The 22,524-nt window shown below is 43.2% G+C and overlaps 1 protein-coding gene and 1 long non-coding RNA gene across 8 annotated transcripts in view; one reads left to right on the top strand and one right to left on the bottom strand.

Moving 5' to 3' along the window:
- The window catches only part of LOC125978202 (pro-neuregulin-3, membrane-bound isoform), a 158,044-nt gene that overhangs the window by 96,608 nt on the left and 38,912 nt on the right, over positions 1-22,524 (top strand). For all 3 annotated transcript variants that reach the window (XR_007484927.2, XM_049735354.2, XM_049735355.1), the window contains one exon: positions 21,072-21,201. Coding sequence is in view for 2 of the 3 variants with exons in the window: in XM_049735354.2 (XP_049591311.1) it covers positions 21,072-21,201 (130 nt within the window). In the remaining variant the exon portion in view is untranslated. The remainder of the gene's footprint in view (positions 1-21,071; positions 21,202-22,524) is intronic.
- LOC137840796 (uncharacterized) lies at positions 1,894-7,087 on the bottom strand. Of its 5 annotated transcripts, XR_011087856.1 has the most exons (4): positions 6,138-7,087; positions 5,549-5,602; positions 5,350-5,447; positions 1,894-5,213 (listed from the first exon to the last, which is right to left on the bottom strand). It is a non-coding gene; the product is annotated as an uncharacterized lncRNA (long non-coding RNA). The 5 variants fall into 5 exon arrangements; XR_011087855.1 differs by having other exon boundaries at positions 5,350-5,602; XR_011087853.1 differs by having other exon boundaries at positions 5,549-7,085.

Below are 22,524 nucleotides of genomic sequence, written 5' to 3'. Positions count from 1 at the left end.
TATTGAGTAATCAAAATGTGCGGGCTAACAGATCATTAGCATTCGTGCTAGCACAGACGCTAACGCTGGGCATAAGTGTCCGCTTATCTTCGCTAATAATATCTTATTGACGCTAGAGTGCCAACAACTGTCGCTTGCGCGTGCAAACTATTCAGCTTGTGATTTTTATGGTCCATGCATATTTTATGAGAGGCAATTAAAAGACAATGATGTGACATGAATAGCGGTTAGCCATTATTTTACGCACGTCAATCACGTTGAAGGACTGCGGCGGTGGGGAGGTAGAGGCGGCCCACTTTGTGGGGCTTTTTTAAAGACTGAAGGTGGCAAAAAAGCAGAAGTTCCAAAGAGTAGTTTGAGGTGAGTCGTCATTTTTAATCAGAACGAACATCTGTGAGCTCTGCAGGGATACACTTGACAAGTGCGAGGAGAAGAAAATTGTATTTTATTCCCACAGCATGAATGTGTGCTCGCATGCGCACATGCACACACGCACACACACACACACGCGCACAGAGTGGGCAAGCTAGTTGGAGTGAGCTAAGTTATAAGCTATATTACAGTAAATGTAGCTCCACTGCATTTCAGCAGAGTATGGTAGCTAGCTATAGTAGAATAAGCTAAGCTCGACAATAAAATGGGAACTGTAATCAAGCTACATCAAAGCTACGATGGTGGGGTGGAGGCGCGACAAGAAAAAGTAAGTAAAATTATCTATTCATTGGGGTAAAATTAGGGCCCTTAAACGCCACAAATGTTTTTAACACGTGATCAAGGCGTGTCCGTGGATTAGCCTTGCTCTGCCGCTCATTTGTGTGTCTTTGTGCAGTTGTTGTGTTCCTGCTGTGCGTGCCATGGACCTGCGTGAAGTTGGCCCCCCCCAACCTCGCAAAAGTTAAGGAAAATAGTCCGATTCGTTTGTGCTTCGTTTGTGCCGGTTTGTGCAGCAAAAATCATCGTTTGTGCTGCTATGGTTTTTTAGTTATGAACGATTATTTTATAGGTCATCCAGAGTTCACCCAGCCCCCCCTTTCCCCCCAAATGGACCCAAAATGGTACCGTCCGTTTGTGCTTCGTTTGTGCTGCTTTCGTTTCGGAGATATTACACATTTATTTTTTAGCGATGACGTCATCGAGCCCCCCCTTTTTCTCCAAATGGACCCAAAATGGTACCGTTCGTTTGTGCTTCGTTTGTGCTGGTTTGTGCAGCAAAAACTTTCGTTTGTGCTGCTTCCGTTTCGGAGATATTAGGCATTTAATTTCTAGCGATGACGTCACCGTGAACTTGGCCCCCCCTTTTTCTCCAAATGGACCCAAATTGGTACCGTTCGTTTGTGCTTCGTTTGTGCTGGTTTGTGCAGCAAAAGGTTTCGTTTGTGCTGCTTCCGTTTCGGAGATATTAGACATTTAATTTCTAGCGATGACGTCACCGTGAACTTGGCCCCCCCTTTTTCTCCAAATGGACCCAAATTGTTACCTTTCGTTTGTGCTTCGTTTGTGCTGGTTTGTGCAGCAAAAACTTTCGTTTGTGCTGCCTCCGTTTCGTAGATATTACACATTTATTTAATAGCGATGACATCACGTAGCTCCGCCCCCATATTTACTTCCAAATGGACCCAAAATAAAATAGTGCCGTTCGTTTGGGCTTCGTTTGTGCTGGTTTGTGCTGCAAAAAGTTTCGTTTGTGCTGCCTCCGTTTCGTAGATATTACACATTTATTTAATAGCGATGACATCACGTAGCTCCGCCCCCGTATTTACTTCCAAATGGACCCAAAATAAAATAGTGCCGTTCGTTTGGGCTTCGTCTGTGCTGGTTTGTGCTGCAAAAAGTTTCGTTTGTGCTGCCAAGGTTTTGCAGATATTACACATTTAATTTATAGCGATGACGTAACCTCCAAATGAACCCAAAATGGTACCAATTGATTGTGCCGCAAAACAAATTTGTTTGCATGATTATAATCATACATCTTCATTAACCCCGTGTCATGTATTTTATTCTAACAAATTTTCACTTGACATCATAACTCTTCAATTCTTACACATGTATTTTCCAACTAATTACCATGCAAAGTGACCTCTGCAGGCCGGTAAGACATATCGCAACAGGGTTTCATTAAGAACAGTGATGACTCTCTACACACTGGTAGCTCAAAACGGTTTCTATCTGGACAGTTGCGTGTCCAGGTAGCCAAGGAACTTTGTGACATGTAATGCGAGCATCACAGGCAAATAAACTGATGACCTTCGAAGTCCCTGAGCCAAGACACCTGCCAAATTTGGCCACCCTGCGCAAGGCAAAGCAAGAGAAAAATTATTTGCCATTAGGTGACAAAAATCCAATTTTATCATTGCAGATGTTGAAATACAGTGCACCTCACAGTGACAGCATCAGACATTGGACTTGACAAGTTTTTCTTAGACTTAGACTTAGACTCAACTTTATTAATCCCTTGGGAGTACTCCTTCAGGGAAATTCAGGCCCCAGCAGTATCCATACCACAGAGCGGGTTTACAAAAGACACACAGATGGCATGAGCGCAACTCAATAGGCCCTCATAAGGCTGCCATACAACGGCGCCACAAAGAAAGCCAGAAAGTGCGAAAGATAAAAGCCATCAAAGCAAAGCAAAGCAAAAAGACAAAAGAAAAAAGTAACAGTGCCCAACCAGCACCCCTCAATATCAGAAAACACCCCAAAACACACAAAATAGCCTCCACGGGGTCCACAGACAGGTGTAAAGGTAGTCCAGTTCAACGGCACCCAATGGACCGTGGTCGTGAATCGGTGAAAACATCACAAAGCAGGCAAACGTGTGAGCAGCGTCCTGGGCACCCAGTCGGGTCACGTGCAGATGGTCACCACGGGGCTAGCACGGCGAAGGTCGCTGGTTCTGACGAGCACGAGGGAGCACAGGGGTCGCGGCTGCAAGGCAAGGGACCCGGTCAGCGTCAGCCGGATAAGCAGGAAGCCATCGTAGAGGTACGCCGGTCTCGACCGATGTGCGCAGCCATCCCGGTCCCAGGAAAAAAAAAAAAAGAAAATCACATCCAAAGCGATACCGAGGTGCGGTAGAAGGCACCAGCATCGCCGAATGGACAAAAAGACAGAAAGAAAAAGGAGAAAAGAAGGAAATAAAGAGAAAAAGAGAGAACACTGCTGGGAGGCTGCCACTCACGTCGGCGCCATACCAAAATTGTCACTATTGGAGTCAAACACAAATGCATATGTACAAGAGCTTAAAGAAATCTCACCCAATATTATGTGTTGATGCAACGGGCTCAATAGTTAAAAAACTGATGAGGCCGAATGGCATGTCTGGCCATATCTTCCTGTATCAGGGTGTTATGACAGGGCATACCAGCTCCAGTGTCCCAGTCGTGCAGATGTTGTCAGAGAAGCATGATATTAATGCTATCACACAGTGGCTGAAGGAATGGATCCATGCAGGTGCATCTGTTCCTAAAGAAGCAGTAAGTGACTTTTCGCTGGCGATTCTTGGAGCTCTAGTCAAAGCTTTTACCCCTCATCCTGATTTGAAGAGCTACATCAATGAGTGCTTTAACATTTCACATGGGAATCAGCCTGGACATCTACCTCGATGTTTTGTCAGGGTAGATGTAGCACACTGTATTAAGATGATCTGCCGATGGGACTGCCTGAAAAACAAAAGACCTCGTGTTAAGGATTTCTTTGTCAGGTCAATTGCACAGCTTCTTAAGTCACAATGTTTGCAACATGCAAAAGAACTTCTCCGTGCTATCACCATTGTGGCACTGAGTGAGACAGAGGGTAATGACAGTTCTGGAGCCTCTATTCCATCAGAAAAGTGCAAGAAATACTTGAGAGCGCAAATCGCGGAGGAATTTGTCCCCATTTCAGATGAGGAAGATGAGGAACAAGAACCAGGTGATGCATTAAATCAACACATCCCGACTAATGTCCGACAGTGGGTGACAGAAATATGTGAGGAGAGCAGGTCACTTGCCATGGCTGATGGGGATAGAGACAACATTCACTTCCTCCCTGAGATTATTCCCCAAATAACAAGACTTGGAAGTTACTTGCCACTCTGGGCAGCAATAATGGTCCCTCTCTTCAAAAGCACGAGCATCACTGCAAGTTCCGCAGCTGTTGAAGCAGAGTTCAAAAACATAAAAAAAGGCTTTTTCAAGCATGAAAGCCTACCCATTCGTGTGGACCGGTTTGTTGCTCGTCATCTTTCCTTCATTGAAGGAAACATGCGGATTTGCTTTGCAAATCAAAAAAGTGAAAAGGATGAGTGTGATGCCACGACTGTCAAAGAGCCTGACAACGTCTGCAGTACTTCTCAAACTGAAGTAGTAAATCCATCCATCCATTTTCTGAACCGCTTAGTCCCCACGGGGGTCGCGGGCGTGCTGGAGCCTATCCCAGCCGTCATCGGGCAGTAGGCGGGGGACACCCTGAACTGGTTGCCAGCCAATCGCAGGGCACACAGAGACAGACAACCAATCGCACTCACACTCACACCTAGGGACAATTTGGAGTCTTCAATCGGCCTACCAAGCATGTTTTTGGAATGTGGGAGGAAACCGGAGTGCCCGGAGAAAACCCACGCGGGCCCGGGGAAAACATGCAAACTCCACACAGGGAGGGCCGGAGGTGGAATCGAACCCGCACCCTCCTAACTGTGAGGCGGACGTGCTACCCAGTGCGCCACCGAGCCGCCCTGAAGTAGTAAATAAAAGGGAAAAAAAATCTCATCCTGAAGCGGAGCCAGATGCATCTACTGACAGTGTAGTTGAAAACTGGAGAGGTTTAGCGGCCCCACCGAAAAAAAGAAAGATCACTTCATATCTTTCTCCTTGTCCTGAATGGCTGCATATTGATACACGAGTGGGCTGGAAAAAAGTCAAGGTACCATTGTTGAAAAACGGGAATCATCAACAGCCTGTTAAACTTCGCACATCAAGTGTTTGTGCTCAATACCTGTGCATTTGATTCTGTCTTGCAATGCTTATGCTGTTCTTTCTGTGAAAGTTTTTCATTTGAAAAGACTATTCTGAACTATGAACATGGGAACCAATTCCTCCACCTGGTGAAAACCATCACAACACAGGGTGTGAACCAACAGGTATACTCACAGAGGGCAGAACTGCTGGGGCAAATATTCAAACCTGTCCTCCTGACCTCTGGTGCTCTCCAAATTGATGCACAATGCCACATCTCCACTGTAATTGAGAGCGCAATGAGGAATATCCCAAGTGTGCATTTGATAAAACAATGCTCCTCACAGTACTGCAGTTTAAGCCAACAAGTAACGAGGCAAGTTTCATTTGTTTGTGTAAACATTGCTGTCCTGCAGACCTGTGGCATGGCTTCTCTTCAGACTGCTGCTGAAGAGGGACTCAGTCTTCCTGACTCTCTCTGCCTCAGGCCATTAGAAAACCCTTCCCAGTGTCCGTCTTCATTCGAAACACAGGACGACAATACAGGCAAGGCTCTGTGTTCAGGTAATGTCACTCACAGCTACAATCTGGGAGAGTTTGTGTGGATTGGCACTGACCTTGGCAGCAGTTGCAAGGAAGTTGCCTTGCTTGAATTTCCCTCCAGTCTGGAGCTAAAAGAGAAGACATTTACTTTAAGAGCTGTCATTGGCTTTGAACCAGGACTGACCCAGGATTCTCTTGGCCATTATGTGGCATACTGCAGGAGGACTGAAGTGGAGTGAAAGCAGCATCAGTAAACACTAAAATCTTCCCGCATGCTGTGTTCTACACATTGCAGTAATACATTGTTTGAATTGTTGTAAAAAATGTTGATGATGTTCCCTTTGACAAAGAAAGTTATTTTTTCACGTTTTCAAGTTTCTTTTTCTGGCTGTCATCAACTTCACATACATGTATTAATTGTTGCATTAATCAATGTTTTGGAACAAACATAGACTCACCAGGTATTTAGGTTGCAGTGAACCTTTTACACGTCAGATTTAATTGAAAATAATGATCATATAGGCGTAATGATAACAAGGGAATTAATCAATAAGCACAATAAAAAAATAAGAACAGAAATATCCTCGTACCAAAAGCCGTTTCCCGCAGTGAAAGTTTTCTGCAAGATAAAAAGAAGAAAAAAAAGACGAAGAACATATTTACCTTGTATTCGTCCTACATCAGGAGCATTCCAGTCCAGGAGCTTGAAATTCGCGACGAAATACGGTGACGTCATCACTATAAATTAAATGTGTAATATCTGCAAAACCTTGGCAGCACAAACGAAACTTTTTGCAGCACAAACCAGCACAGACGAAGCCCAAACGAACGGCACTATTTTATTTTGGGTCCATTTGGAAGTAAATATGGGGGCGGAGCTACGTGATGTCATCGCTATTAAATAAATGTGTAATATCTACGAAACGGAGGCAGCACAAACGAAAGTTTTTGCTGCACAAACCAGCACAAACGAAGCACAAACGAAAGGTACCAATTTGGGTCCATTTGGAGAAAAAGGGGGGGCCAAGTTCACGGTGACGTCATCGCTAGAAATTAAATGTCTAATATCTCCGAAACGGAAGCAGCACAAACGAAACTTTTTGCTGCACAAACCAGCACAAACGAAGCACAAACGAACGGTACCAATTTGGGTCCATTTGGAGAAAAAGGGGGGGCCAAGTTCACGGTGACATCATCGCTAGAAATTAAATGCCTAATATCTCCGAAACGGAAGCAGCACAAACGAAAGTTTTTGCTGCACAAACCAGCACAAACGAAGCACAAACGAACGGTACCATTTTGGGTCCATTTGGAGAAAAAGGGGGGGCTCGATGACGTCATCGCTAAAAAATAAATGTGTAATATCTCCGAAACGAAAGCAGCACAAACGAAAATTTGTGCTGCACAAACCAGCACAAACGAAGCACAAACGGACGGTACCATTTTGGGTCCATTTGGGGGGAAAGGGGGGGCTGGGTGAACTCTGGATGACCTATAAAATAATCGTTCATAACTAAAAAACCATAGCAGCACAAACGATGATTTTTGCTGCACAAACCGGCACAAACGAAGCACAAACAAATCGGACTATTTTCCTTAAATTTTGCGAGGTTGGGGGGGCCAACTTCACGCAGGTGTGCCATGGCCTCTTGGTGCACGCATGCAAATGACACACCTGCATAATTCATTTTTCACAAAGTAGGAAGGATTCATGCCTATGAGCATTTTTGCCATAGATTTTCTGTGTTCCTTCAGCCTGAATAGTGCCTGAATATTCCTTTTGTGAAGCTATGCACCTACTGGGAATTTGATGCTAATTTGTTAGCCCGGCGATGGTATTTTACATTATGTCTTAGCATTAAGCAGGCGATTTTAAGAAGAAAGCTACTATTTCTTTGTAAAATGAAGCATGTGTTGTATTTAAAGGACATTGTGTCATTCTTTTTCTCATGTGTTTAGTCCACTTTACAAGAGTATTACCAAACTTGAAAAGTATCCTATTGTATGACCTATCCTATTTTAGAACAATAAAGTTAACTATGGAAATCATGCCATTAGTTGTGCCTGAAAATGTAATTAGTTTGCAGCTGTAGCCGTAATTAAACACCTCGTTGTGAAATGTTCCTATCACTGCCATATAAAAATTTTTATTGGACCAAGGCACTGGCAGCACTGTGTTGTTATTAGCGTAACTCAACTGCATTTTAATTACAAATGTGGTCGCTGTTCTCCCCTCGTAATTAGACGGTGACAGTTTGGTTTGGTTTTCGCAAATCGTATTTTTGCCTGATACTTGGTTTCCTCGGGCACAAACCAGTGCTGTGCCGCATGCAGGCAAAAGAAGGCTTTTACGGGACAACGTGACCCTGCAGAGAGTCAAAGAAAATATATATTATTCTTTTACAGGAGCATTTTTACTTGGTAAAATGAAAAGTCTGACCATAAAAGAGACTTTCTGCCGCTCTCGGCAGCCTGTAAATGCCCCCACCCCTCCATTGCTCTGCTGACTTCAGACGTTTTTAAAGACATCAACGCAGAGTTTGACAAAACAACAACTTCTTACTACTCTCAACTTCTTTGGGGAAACTTTTACATGCCAATCAAAGCTGAACTCCAGCAAACACTTGAAGCTACCGGGAGAAAACATTCCGATTTCTTTCAAGTGGAGGAGACCAAAATAGAGTTGACTTACCGTTAAGACAAAAACGGTGCTTCATGGGTGTACACCTACACGCTTTGAGATGACATGGATGCAAAGTCACTCGCATGGCGGACATTTGCATCCCCTTTTAGTGAACATGCAGCTGACTTGGTGGTTGATGAAAGGCAGCTCAGCCAATGCGTGATCTTAGCCAATCAGGCACGGCACATTATTCCCGCCGACGACCTCGCCTTTCACAGCTGCTGCCCCCTCCTCTCGCTTACCCGCCGCCGACATCATTAACGAGCGACGCAACTGAAGAGAAAAGAAGGTCGGCTCAAACTTTTTCATCGTTCTGCGCCACGGTGGCGGCTCGCTACTTTTCTTTCCTGCCGTCCTTGCCGCTGAATAGATGTGTCTTGAATAAGTCTTGAATAGGAAAGTCTGGCCCGGCGTGCTACGTTTCCCGAACAAGCTGCTCACAATGGGGCTCAAGTGTATTTTGGGCGCAAAAGTGAAGATGGATTCATTAGGGCACTTACAAATGAGCATATATAAAACAAACAGTCAGGGAAGTCATCGAGTACAAATACTGTCAGGTGACGGATCCACAAATTGAGGAACATTGTTATTTTTGGAATCCAAAGAAAACAACATCAGATTGAATTGCCTCCACATCAGGTGAACAAATGAAGGAGAAGGTTTGCCAATGTGCTTGTCACTTTTGAAGGCAGCCAAAATCACAGGGCTGTCGGCCGCTCAGCGATTCCATGGCCAAGCGGACATGTCTACCCGCCAGTTTGGATTTCTTGATGATGTGACCGCTGACAAAATGCAATGAGGTGAATTTGACGTGTTTGGTCCAAATTGACAGTCTGCTCGTATGCCGCCAAAGGCTTCAGAAGTCATGGGATGGCATTTCCCTGTGCAGATGGAGCTAAAGCAGAGCGCTGAAGCAATCAATGAGTTCTCCTGCAATGTTATGCAACGGCTAAGTCAGTCACCTCGCCCGAATCCCATCGAGCATGCATTTCACTCATTGAACCCATCAAACCAAAGGGAATCTGCCTGAAGCAACGCGCGGCAAGTGAAAATAGTTGCACTTGAGGCCAACACAGGGGATGAAATCCAGCGTCTGCCGACATCGTCAATACCTTCCACACTTGAGGCTTTGATTGACTGCAAAGCATTTGCAATCAAGTCAAACGTTCATACTTTGATTTGTGATAATCCATTTGTCCCATAACTTTCAAATGACAGAGGCGTGTTATCGTTCCTCCACCATCACCCCTCCCCCTTGGATGCGGAGTAAAAACCCTCCAATGAAAGCTGAAAGCACATCTTTTGCATTTCCATCATGGCAGTCCTGACAACAAAAACCATGACAGTTGTGTCCGTGTCCCGATATTTATGGATCTCTTTTTCTGAACACGGACGCTCATCTCTCATTTGGACTCACCTACTGAACTGCGCTCCGTCAGCTCAGCATACGGGCCTCATCACGTGTGCGCACAATCATGACACAAAGTAATCTTCCGCCATGACGACACGTCTAAAGAGGACACGTACTTTCTCCACGTCTGCAAATCACTTTTACGAGGAAGTTCCAGGCTGGGTGGTAACGCGTGGCTTGTACTGCGCGCGCGCAGGAGACGGGACCTCGGTGACGGCGGCGGGGGCCCCGATCATCGGCCGCTTTGTGTTCCCGCTGGACACAATTAAACAACCCCAAGCAAGCGCACGCGCACTAATCCGCCATGATGAGGAAGGCGCTGTGACTAATTCACACACACACACGCACACACACACGCACACACACGCAAGCACGCACACACACGCACACACATGCACACGCACACGCACACATTGACTTGTTCTTGTTGCTGTCTCTGCGGGCTTGCTCTGCTTCCAGCGTGCCCTTTAATGAATTGACACTCGCACTCCCCGTCACATTGCAAGAGACAACAGGCACTAGAGTAACATTTCTCAAGGAACTTCAAATGCTTCATCTTATGGCTACAGCTGAACTTTGTTTGAGCTTCCGTAAGTGTTGAATGTGCATGTCCATCATACTTTAGTACGTTTTTGCGGCCGGCCAAGAGAAAAAAAGTTAAAAAGTTAAAGTCCCAATGATCGTCACACACACATCTGGGTGTGGTGAAATTTGTCCTCTGCATTTAACCCATCCCCGTGTGATTTTGATCCATTCCCTGGGGGAGAGGGGAGCAGTGAGCAGCAGCGGTGCCGCGATCGGGAATCATTTGGTGATCTAACCCCCCCAATTCCAACCCTTGATGCTGAGTGCCAAGCAGGGAGGCAATGGGTCCCATTTTTATAGTCTTTGGTATGACCCGGCCGGGGTTTGAATCCACAACCTTCCAGTTTCAGGGCGGACACTCTACCACTAGCCCACTGAGCTTGCAACCGTTGCATGGTTTTACCGGTCCTAAAAAAGTACCGCCGTACCTCGCCGGCTTAAGATCGGAATGTTCGTGAACATTAAATTGGAATTGTAACAAATGTTCAGTCAAATGAAATTGAAATCAATCTGTCGATTGTTTTAGGCGACAGCGAGATGCTCTTCCTTCACCTGCTAATTGATTGATTGATATCTTTATTTCGAACATCCAAAACAAAAAAGAAAAAACAAAACAAATAACACTCTAAAGTGCCGCATATAAGTCCATACAACAAACAGACAAAATATAAACCAACAAACAGAAAAAATACATAAATAAATAATAATAATAATACATAAGTAAATAAATCAATAAAGAATGCTCGAAAAGGAGTAGGAAGAAGCATAGCTTTTTAGATTCCTACCCCTTTCTCACTTTATCCATTAAACCAATGATTCAACATATACTGTAATTCTACAACAGAACACAAGTAGATACACTTTCACACTTATTTTTCTGTTTAATTTTTACTTGTGTGTAGCCCTTTGGCACTTTTAGCCTTTGTACCCGCTAAACAACATATTTTTGTACATTCTTTTATACTGGTGGATATTTGGACTTTGCTTGAGTTCCTCACTTAGGTTGTTCCATAGTTTGACCCCGTTTATAGTGATACAGAAACGTTTTAAGGTTGTTCTTATGTTTAAGATTTTGAAGTTGTGATTCCCCCTTAACTTATAACCTCCCTCCCGATTCCTAAATACGTTTTGGATATTTTCTGGTAGTTGTTTTGCTTTTGCCCTATACATGATGATTGCTGTTTGATAAGATACTATGTCAGTGAATTTCAATAGTTTGGATTGTATGAAAAGTGGATTTGTGTGTTCCAAGTAGTTGACTTTATGAATAGTCCTTATTGCTCTTTTCTCCAGAATGATAAGTGGCTGTAGTGAAGTTTTATAAGTATTCCGCCAAACCTCAGCACAGTAATGCAAGACAAGAGAACAATAAAGTGTACAAAGTGAATGATAATCCAGTAATTCTTTTGCTTTGTATATGACTGCCATGCTTCTTGAAATTTTAGACTTTACGTTCTTGATGTGTGGCTTCCAACTCAGCCTGTCATCTATTATAACCCCAAGAAATTTGTTTTCCTGCACTCTTTCAATTTCAGTCCCATCTATTTCTATTCGTATCTTTATGTTCACTTTGCCAAATACCATAAACTTGGTCTTACTTACATTTAAAAATAATTTGTTCCAGTCGAACCACACTGATTCCACTTGTTGGATGTTATCACCTGAACAAAAGATATTTGTGTCATCTGCAAAATTGATGAGTTTTAGTTCTTTAGAGACTTTGCACATGTCATTTATATACAAAATAAATAATTTAAGGCCTAAAACTGACCCTTGTGGAACACCACAAGCTATGTCCAAATATCCAGAGCAGTGATTACCCAACTTTACATACTGTTGCCGTTCTCGCAGATAATCCTTTATCCAGTCTAATACAATTCCCCTTCCATATTTTTCTAATTTATTGAATACCATATTATGATGAATTGTGTCAAAAGCTTTTTTGAGGTCAATGAAAACTCCCACTGCATGTCGTTTGTTATCTATTGCATCTGTGATTTCCTCGATTGATTCCATTAATGCCTGTGTGTTGATCTGTTTACTCTAAAACCATATTGGTTCTCTGCAAATAATTTATGTTTTTCCAAAAATCCATCCATTCTACTGTTAAAAAGCTTTTCCAATATTTTTGAGAGTTGTGGCAATATTGAGATAGGTCTGTAGTTTGTAAAGTTGTGTTTGCTCCCAGTTTTATAAAGAGGAATGAGCTTAGCAATTTTCATCTTCTTTGGGAATGTACCAGTTAAAAATGACAAGTGACTTTGAAATCCCCTCAATGATTTGCTTAACTAACATCATATCAATCCCATTGCAGTCGGTAGATGTTTTATTTTTGCATTGTTTTACAATGTTAATGATTTCCTTTTCATCAACTGCCTTCAAAAACATTGAGTGAGGATTCCTTTCTATTAATTTATCTCTGTTGCCTTCATCTGGCGCTGGAATCGGTATGTTTTTTGCTATTTGAGGCCCAACATTTACAAAGAACTGATTAAAACCGTTTGCCACTTCTTCCATATTATAATTTTCAGTATCATTTATAGCAAAATATTTTGGTAATTTGTGTTGTTCGGTACCTTCTCTAATAATGTGGTTTAGGAGAGTCCATATCCCCTTAATATTATTTTTGTTATCCTCTAATTTATGCTTATAATATTCTTTCTTACTTAATCTTATAATATTGGTTAATTTATTCTTATATCTCTTATATTTATCTTCAGCGCCTTCTGTTCTCTGTTTTATGAAGTTCCTATAGAGTAAATTTTTCTTTTTACAGGCATTTCTTAAGCCTTTCGTCAACCATGGACTGTTCTTGTATTTAGTTTTTTTATTATATTCCTTGATTGGACAATGCTTATTATATAATGAAGTGAATATAGTCATCAATTTATGGTATGCATTATTTACATCTTTTTCTTTATATATTGCATCCCAGTTCTGTTCCATTAATTCATGTTTTAGAGTAGCAATTGTCTCATCTGTCCTAATTCTTCTTTGTTGTTTATACACCCCAATTTCAGATCTGAAATTATTGTCATATACTGTGAACACTGGAAGGTGGTCAGTAATATCAGTAATTAATAACCCGCTTGTTGTCCTGTTTTCTATTATATTGGTGAATATGTTATCTATCAGAGTAGCACTCTGTGATGTTACTCTCGTGGGTCTAGTGATTGTAGGAAAGCGACTCAGGCTATGCATTAAATTTAAAAAAATCATCAATATTTTGTTGCTTATTTGGATTTAATAAATCAATGTTATAATCCCTGCAAATAAAAATATTTTTGGTGCCTTTTTGTATAATCACACTTTCTATCCATTCTGTGAATGTCTCAATGCTAGAACCAGGAGCTCTATAGACACAGCTTATAATAATGTCTTTTTTCTTTTCAACACAAATCTGTATCGTGAGACATTCAAGAAGATTGTCCACCACCTGTGTCATAGCCTCTACAATCTTGAATTTCATATTCAAATCAATATAGATTGCAACACCACCCCCACCTTTACTCTGTCTGTTATTTTGTATGAATTCATAGCCTTCCATCTCAAAGTGCATTCCCTTCTCAGTCGTAATCCAGGTCTCAGAAATAGTTATTATATTAAATGGTTGTTTGAATGTGTTTAAGTAAGCCCGAATGCTACTAAAATTGTTATCTATTGAAATGGATAATAGATAGCTTATCTTTTGTTAAGATGTCAATATTGTACTGATCATTGCTGTAATAATAACATGTGTTGTTTGTGGTGGAGAAGAAATTATTGTCTGGGTCGATGTCCTGATCTATGACCAGAGTGCTGCTTTCACTGTAATCAAACGTTAGTTGGAGTTGTTCATGTTCTTGTATCCACTGTGTTACATGTCCATTGTTGCTTGATGTAGGTTGAGTAGTGTCCCTGAGCATTATGTTTGTGTTTTGTGTTGTTACCTCCAATCAGTTCCAAGTCCACTCCAGTTGATTTTCTATTGAGGATACTTATTCGAGCTTTTCCAGTTCCTCAATACTTCTCACCATCAGTATCTTGGCCTCTTCTGGTGATCCATTAAGCTTGATATATATCTTGCAATTTCTGGTCCATGTACTCTATTTTTTTTTCATTCTTCTCAAGTGACGTGCTTTCTTTGCAATATCCGCATTGGTCTTTGTCAAATGTTCATTGATGTAATCACGAAGCTTTGCGAGCCAGGCGCTCTTCTTTAGTGCTCCCGGCATCTGTATTATGTTTACTTGTTATGAATCATTCATCGGATTAAGTCAGAGTTCATCCAGGCTGTCTTATTAAAAATGGAGGCGATTTGAGTTGGGGGGGTGTAGCAGTGGGGGCTGGCCTGGAGCTTTTGCGTGGAATGAGACTTTATTCCGTTGATGGTTCAGTTCCTTCAATCTATGGAAATGACGGACAGTAAAGCGGTAAGCTTGAGATAACACAAAAATAATAAACTGTACCGTATTTTTCGGACTATAAATCGTGTTTTTTTTTTTCATAGTTTGGGTGGGGGGCGACTTATACTGAGGAGCGACTTGTGTGTGAATTTTTTCATAAATTTTCAAAATTTTATAAAAAAAGTGAAACCGCGATAAACGAACCGCGATGTAGCAAGGGATTACTGTAATTTGAATTTCAAGTGACGTCAGCAGCGCAGCGGTTGTTTACATAAAGGATCAAAATTCGATCACGGGATGACGAAGATGACGAAGGGCCCCACGTACTACCGGCATCATTAGCGGCTTTGTTTGTAAGTGACACGGAGGACGAAGAGTTTGAAGGATTTAATGATTTGGAGTGACACAGAAGGTTTGAAAAACTATTATGGCTTTTACGCACGCCCGGTCCTACTCTACGGAGCTCTCTTTCACCTCCGTGGATGGAAGTCGAGGGCTGGCGCTCGGCCGGGTGGCTGTCCGGGGACGGTGGATGGGGCTCGGACATGGCTTTTACGCACGCCCGGTCCTACTCTACGGAGCTCTCTTTCACCTCCGTGGATGGAAGTTGGGGGCCGGTGCTCGGCCGGGTGGCTGTCCGGGGACGGTGGATGGGGCTCGGACATGGCTTTTACGCACGCCCGGTCCTATTCTATGGAGCTCTCTTCCACCTCCGTGGATGGAAGTCCACGCCGCCACACGCCTGGAAGTCCACGCCGGTGCTCAGGGCCGAGTGGCGGTTAACTATTTGTTATAGTTATTTGATATATTTTATTTCGTGTAGCAACTTGTATATGTCTTTAGCATTACAGTTCAGTAGTTGTTGGCTCGTTGAACTCTCTTTTTGTTAAATAAAGAGCCATTTACATAACCCACGTCTTTCCTTGTACTTTGTTAACGCTACAATATAGTTAGATACTAGATCTGTGGAATAACGACAAGGCCGACGTCAGGGCGCACGCGCGGCGTTGTTGACAAAGGATGAGGAATTTGATCGATGGATTTAATGATTTGGAGTGACACAGATGGTTTGATAATATTATTGCTTATATAATAATTTGATATCTAATTTATATATCGTTATATGGGCCTGTGGAATATTTTGAAGTGCAAGCGCCGTCAGCGGCGCGCACCCATTGTTGACAAAGGACGATCGATGGATTTAATGAATTGGAGTGACACAGATTGTTTTATAAACGTGTTATTTATGTAATAGTTTTATTTAATAACTCTGAATGTTACGTCAGGCCCGTTCTCAGCTCTTCGTTTGTGTTTGTTGGGTCTAAATACGATTAGACATTAAATCACTCGCTGGAATGAAGAGGAGAAGACAACCAGAACAGGTTTACTCGCGAGGAGAACGATAGAGAAAGCAATCTCAGTTACAACCTCCATCAGTTCTGAGTCCTTACTCCACGTGCCCCTCTTTTTAATGTTATGGTTGCCCTGGTTACAGAGGCGTTGCTACACTAAGGGAGGGGGGATTGTGTCTGTAGCAACGCTGATTAGGAAAAGAATGTAGTGTGGTGTGAATTAGCACTTCGTTGTTGGCTCTTGACCCCCCGCAGAGGCCGTCCCCAGCCGTCTTCCCTCACAGTTGGCTGACTCGTTCTCGACTGAAGCATGTTGATTGCCGCTTTGCTGTGGAACAAATGCAACTAGACCTTTGCTAACTTTATCTACTTGGTAATTAACACATAATAATAATAAGTAACTTGTCCTAAACATTTCAACACACATTAAACAAATGTGAGGTAACCGGTATGCAGTTCCTTAAACAAACATTGAGTAAATATGGGATAACTTTTATGCAACTACTTCTAACTGTATGTAACCCTTAACAAAGAAAAACAGGTCTGATAAACTACAATCTATGAACCAAACCTACATCTAAATGAAAAGGAATGAAGTTCCTGTGAATCAAACAAAGAACATGTCACCTATGCAAATAAGCCCTGCTCATTGTTAGTGAAGGCCTCTTACGGGAACCAAAACACACAGACAACATAAGGACAGGAAGGATACAAATGGCTGACAGGGATCAAAAGACATCCCTATCACATCCCTAAAAAGGAAGAACCTAGATAAAAGGAAAGATAAACTCGTAAAGGCGAGGCCTCCAGCTCTGGCAGGCCAAAGCTTTACTTAAAATTATTCCAACAGTGTTTATGTCACATTAGCATACCTATCGTTTAGCCTGTTGTTGCTCGTTCATGTCTGTTTTTGGTGTTGGATTTTGTCGAATAAATTTCCCCCAAAATGCGACCTATACTCGGGAGCGACTTATATATGTTTTTTTTCACGTTATTGTGCATTTTACGGCTAATGCGACCTATATTACGGAGCGACTTTTAGTCCGAAAAATACGGTATTTCACTTTCATATTACTGTGTGTGTATGATGCACTCATTTTCATAGCATTATCGTCAGTTTTTCTGCTGATTATAGATGGTGTGCGTTCTATGTTTTCACTTCTTGTGGGTGTATTTTGAACAGTTGTATCAGATGAATTGCATTGAAGGTGCTGTTTTATTCTTGGATAACACAATGTCATTCGTTAGCTTCCCGCTAACGCTAGCATTAGCTTACTTCGTTGCTTGACTGCAGTGCTTGTTTACAAAACGTTCATAAATATTGTGAGGGGATTTATTTTATTACGTGTTATGTATGGACAAGTCTTCGTCCGTTGATATCTTTTGATCACTGAAAACGTTTGCGGCGCAAGTAAACGCTACCTCGGCTAAAAAACTACAAATATGTTGACGGGAAAGGGTGGTGCACATCTTGCGGCCTGAGGGGTGTGGGGCGTGAAGTATCTCATTTGCATTTAAAAAGACAAAACGGCTTGCTCTGAGCACCTCAGAACAAGTAGAAAAGAGGGACCTGTGATGCTATCAAAATGAGGAATTCAGACAAAAGCATTGCTGTTCCACCGAATATATACCACAACTGAATGAGTAAAACTTAAAACGGAAGAATTTATAAACGTAATACTTAAGCTTTAAAGTAAAAAAAATCCTTCATGAGGCGAAGAAAATACCTCCAAAAAGTGCTCGAGAAAGATATTTTGCTTTCACCGGCCGTATTTTCTCTTTGCAATGACGCATTTGTGTTTTCCATGTCATGGCGTCTTTTGCCATTGAAAAAGGAATGACTTTCTGTCGAACGTGTTGGCAGCTATGTCACAGGTCTGGACATGGAATTAGACGCTTTGGACGTGCCGTTGTAAATGCTCCTTTTGCGTCCACATCACACAAGGTCAAGCCAGGTGTCCAAAAAGGCTGTTTTTGAGGCCCTCCCGACAGCCGTCAGCGGATCTGCCTAATTGACCTGCTGTTTGTCCGTGTGTCCAAATCTAAGGCTTTGGACGTCAACAATCAGCCATGAATAATGGAGCACTTTTTCTACCACCGGCTTGCTGAGCTTTTGCAAATCTGCTTTGATGATGCGCTCGGAAAATCCGGGCTCCACTCGGCATGTGCGCCTGGCAAATAATTGGATGAAATATACATCCTGCATACAAACTTTGGACTTTTTTTCTTCTTTGTATTCCTCCTCATCAAGACTCGTGTGCCGCCGCTCTTGTTTGGTATTTGCGCCGACTGAGTCGATGAGCTAGTAATTGAAGTATTATACACCTCCGACTTTCAATTTTGGATGACTTCCTCCTGGTGGGATTAGCAGGGATTTGTCCGTGAAGCAAATCCGCCATTGGACAAAAAAGAAAGAAGAAATCAAAGACAAATGCACAAAGTGAACAGCACCGTAAAGCAGGGATTCAAAAAAGTCCAAACAAACTGTTGGAAAACCAGTTTTTTGTTCGATTAAACAAAAAAAGAGATACAGACTAATACAAACGTGTTCCACCATTAATGTCACTTACGAACTGAATTGCAAAAAGAAAATTCGACAATTTCCCTTCACCTGAAGCGGCTTTTCCTTTTTTGTTGTTGTTTTGATTTACTTGGTTTTCCCTCCTCGGTGTCGCCGCATTAACCTCTGACAGAGACCAGCATTAAAGGGCTAGAGACACCGGTATATGTATAAATCGGTTTTAGTTAGCTTATGGGCTTATAAATATAAATTGACGCTCGAAACAACGAAAAGGAAGCTGTTGCTCTGAAAAATATCATTTAAATTTGCCGCACAGACGAGTTCGACTCCACCGAGCCGCCAGCCGGAAGTGACGTCTCATGACGTCTCAAGTTGTACGCGTTTAGCTTCAGTGAATGTAAACAAAAAGAGAAGAGGGGCCAGCGCGGAGACGTCGGGCCAGGTTTGCGGCCAACCCAGCTCGCCTAGCCGTGCCTTCCATTATCCTGGCGTACATTCGTTCGCGGGACGACAAGATGGGTTGAGTTCGCCTGATAGGATCCACGAACCGGACAGTGCGTGCCTGCTGTGTGCTCGTGTTCACAGTGGCCTGGTTGACTGTCATCTTTCCGGACTCTGCTGTGCATCGGGAGCGGCTAGCGTGCTATCACTCTTATTGTTCATCTTCTTGTTTTATTTTTCCTGTGTTGTTTACTTGTATGTGCGTTGTGAACTCTGTCTTATGTTTCCGGACTGTGCTGTGCATCGGGAGCGGCTAGCGTGCTATCACTCTTATTGTTCATCTTCTTCTTTTATTTTTCCTGTGTTGTTTACTTGTATGTGCGTTGTGAACTCTGTCTTATCTTTCCGGACTCTGCTGTGCATCGGGAGCGGCTAGTGGGCTATCACTCTTATTGTTCATCTTCTTGTTTTATTTTTCCTGTGTTGTTTACTTGTATGTGCGTTGTGACCGCTGTCTTGTCACCCTGGGATAGTGAGAAACGTAATTTCGATCTCTTTGTGTGTCTTGACATGCGGAGGAATTGACAATAAAGGAGACTTTGAGACTTTGACTTTGAAAAGTATGTCGAAGCGTGACGGGAGGAGCACAATTCAGAAAACGTGCTCAGCTCGTCGAAAAAATGCGATTTAAGAAATAAAATTTAAAATGCGCCTAAAACCTAAACCAAACGCTGCAGATGTTCATTTCTTCATTCGCAGTGGTCAACTCGGCACTCTACTCTTTTTACTATGCCAACCTAACCACAGTGACGGGAGAAGCACAATTCAGAAAACGTGCTCAGCTCGTCGAGAAAATGCGATTTAAGCAATAAAATTAAAAATGCTTATAAAACCTAAACCAAACGTTGCAGGTGGTCATGTCTTCATGTGCCGAGATCAACTCGGCACTCTAAAGGCCCCAAGAGCACTTTTTACTATGCCAACCTAACCAGAGTGACGGGAGGGGCACAATTCAGAAAATGTGCTCAGCTCAGCCCAAGTGAACTGCTAGATTCATCATATTCTGCGTCAAAAGAGGTTTCTGAATCGGATAAAATGATGCTAATATTGCCGCTAGAAACGGAGCTGTCGCTATCATCTGCCATGTTGTTTGGGTTTGTTGACATCCAGATGTACAACTTGTGACGTCACAGTAATGGCGCCGCCAGTTTGGCTTCGTGCGGGACCCGATCGATAAACTGGCATTTCATTTCAGCTTTATTCTTAGTAATCGGTGTCCATTTTTAATTTCCAATGCGGCAAATGTGTTCACTTTATACATTCTATCAAATTCCGTTCTAATTGAAAAAAAAAAGGGATGTCTCTAGCCCTTTAACAATCAAAGGCAGCCAAGCCGATTTCCCTCCCTGCCGCTTTTTATCCACGAGATGTATTTCGAAGAGATGTTTATGAAGGAGATGTTTACATGCAGCTGGAGGCTACACCTGTGCGCACCCCGCCGCAGTCGACTTTGGATTCCCCCTGCTAACTCCACCGCGCTCACTCAAGGCTGTCTGCTCACTTAGCGCTTTTCCTCACGAGGGGCGCGGGTGGGCGTGTCCATCCGTCCGTGTGTGTGTCACTATGTGGGAGGACTGCGCCTGCAGCATGATGACGTTATCGTCTTTGGAGATACAAGGCGACGCAGGCTCACACCGGCTTGGCGCCCTTTATTGGGCCGAGGGTGTTCACACGAGTGTGTCGCGAGCGCTTTATGGATCCAGAAGAGCGTGTGCACGGGCTCGCTCGCGTGCGTGCATGTCACTGCCAGGCATCTGCATTGCAGAGGCTGCTGTGGATTATCAGAGTGCGCTGCCCCTTCTTAGAGACCACCGCACTCAAATACCCACGCTCGTCCCATCTCACACACACACGCACACACACACTACTGCAGGTCTCCTCGTGTATTTGAGCATGCTAAGAGAGCAACGTTTGTGATGGATTTACGGTGGTGAGTCTGGTGTGTTCATTTCAAGCAGTGTGTCGCAAATGCTGAATGTTTCGGCAATTGGCTAGATTAAGACAAAAAAAATGTTGCCTATTTCATGCAAATATGATATTTTGTCAGCTTTTGAGTGTTTCAAAGAAAAATGTTGCATTTTGAAGGAAAACGCAAGCCGAGGGGCGACACGGGGTGGGGTGTGCAGACTGAAGTTGACGTTTGTCTGCTTTGATTTCAGCGTCTCCGACCGTGCCGCCGTTGCGCTCGGAGCATTTCAAGCCGTGTCACGACAAGGACCTGGCCTACTGCCTGAACGGTGGCGAATGCTTTGTCATCGAGACCCTCGGCGGACCTCACAAGCACTGCAAGTAAGCCCCCGCCCGCTCCCTCACGCTCCTCGCGCAAGACAAAAATGCAAAGCGGACTGAAACGGAACTTGCACCACTGTAAGGTCTGTAGGCGTCTTTGTTTGTGATATAAGATGGAATATGAACTTGTCTTTTCATGAGAAAACCTTGAGAGTGCATCTCGTGTGTAAGAGAGTGTTTATGTAAGAATGGAAGGCTGGCGGGTCTGCACATGGAGACATGGGCTGTTTTTGTCCCCTGCTCTCAAGTGTCTTGAGGGTGCTTGGATGTAGAGGAAAAAAAACTTATTGTAATTTTGAAAGGCCCGTTACAATTGTTTTTTTTCCAAAATTGCCATATTGTTGGTAGGTGTTTAAGTTTTAAAGATGGAAATCAACTGATATTGTTTGTTTCAAATTGTTCACACTTGCAAATATTTACTTTTCTAAACCAGAAACTGAACAGCTTTTAAAAAGGTTAAATCCCTAATGGCTTGATCGCCTTTTCAGTAACAAAACTGCTTGTTCAGGAATACGGACTGGCTTTGAATTGAGGCCGTTTCCATGCCAATCAGGTGGTGGCCGTATGTGTGCCTCCCACTTTTGACTTGCGGCTTTTCAGTGTACTACGATGAGAGATGTGCGATGTCTTGAAAGCCTGTTTCAGTGTGCACCAGATAATCCAATTTTTTTAGGGCGTCTGCAAACTGAAACGCATGCCATGCACATGTCGGTCACCGTTTCCTTGCTCATTTTCCCGTTACCTATCTGCCACACCCCCCTCCAAAAACCAAAAGATGGCTCCCGGTTTGACTTTGAGTAGGCACGGGTGAGCGGCTGGAGGTCAAACTTGCCGCGGGTCCTTTTGTCCATGCAGCGCACATGCGTGCCCGCCTTCAAATGCGCTCGCCGCTTTTCTTCATGCTGTAATCCACACGCAAGTCAGGCAAAGTCCACTAATGCGCCGTCCGAGAGGAGGGGGGAGGGGCAGTGGAAGGGGCAGTGGAAGGGGCAGTGGAAGGGGCAGTCAGGCGCGCTGTGCTCTTACTCCTCCTGTGCTTGCTGTTGTTGCCATGGTGACGACATCATCTTGAAGACGAGGCAGCGCTCAAATGACAGACGCATTTTATTGACTTTTTCCCATCATCAACTGGCATCTTTGTTACCTCCACCAGGGAGCCTTGTGCTTATGAAATCTTCCGGGGGGGTTTTACGGTGAGAATGATTTAATATCGAAATGAATACATTTCAAATTGACACCAAAAGGTCAAATGGCATTTTTGTCACTTTGGTAAAAGTAAAAGGGAGTTTCAGTTGGTTATATAACACTCGTTTTATTTGATTT

The sequence above is a fragment of the Syngnathus scovelli genome, chromosome 12 (genome assembly GCF_024217435.2).
Source record: "Syngnathus scovelli strain Florida chromosome 12, RoL_Ssco_1.2, whole genome shotgun sequence".
NCBI classification, from domain to species: domain Eukaryota; kingdom Metazoa; phylum Chordata; class Actinopteri; order Syngnathiformes; family Syngnathidae; genus Syngnathus; species Syngnathus scovelli.
Note: the sequence above shows the minus strand (reverse complement) of the source record. Positions and strands in the feature narration are given on the sequence as shown.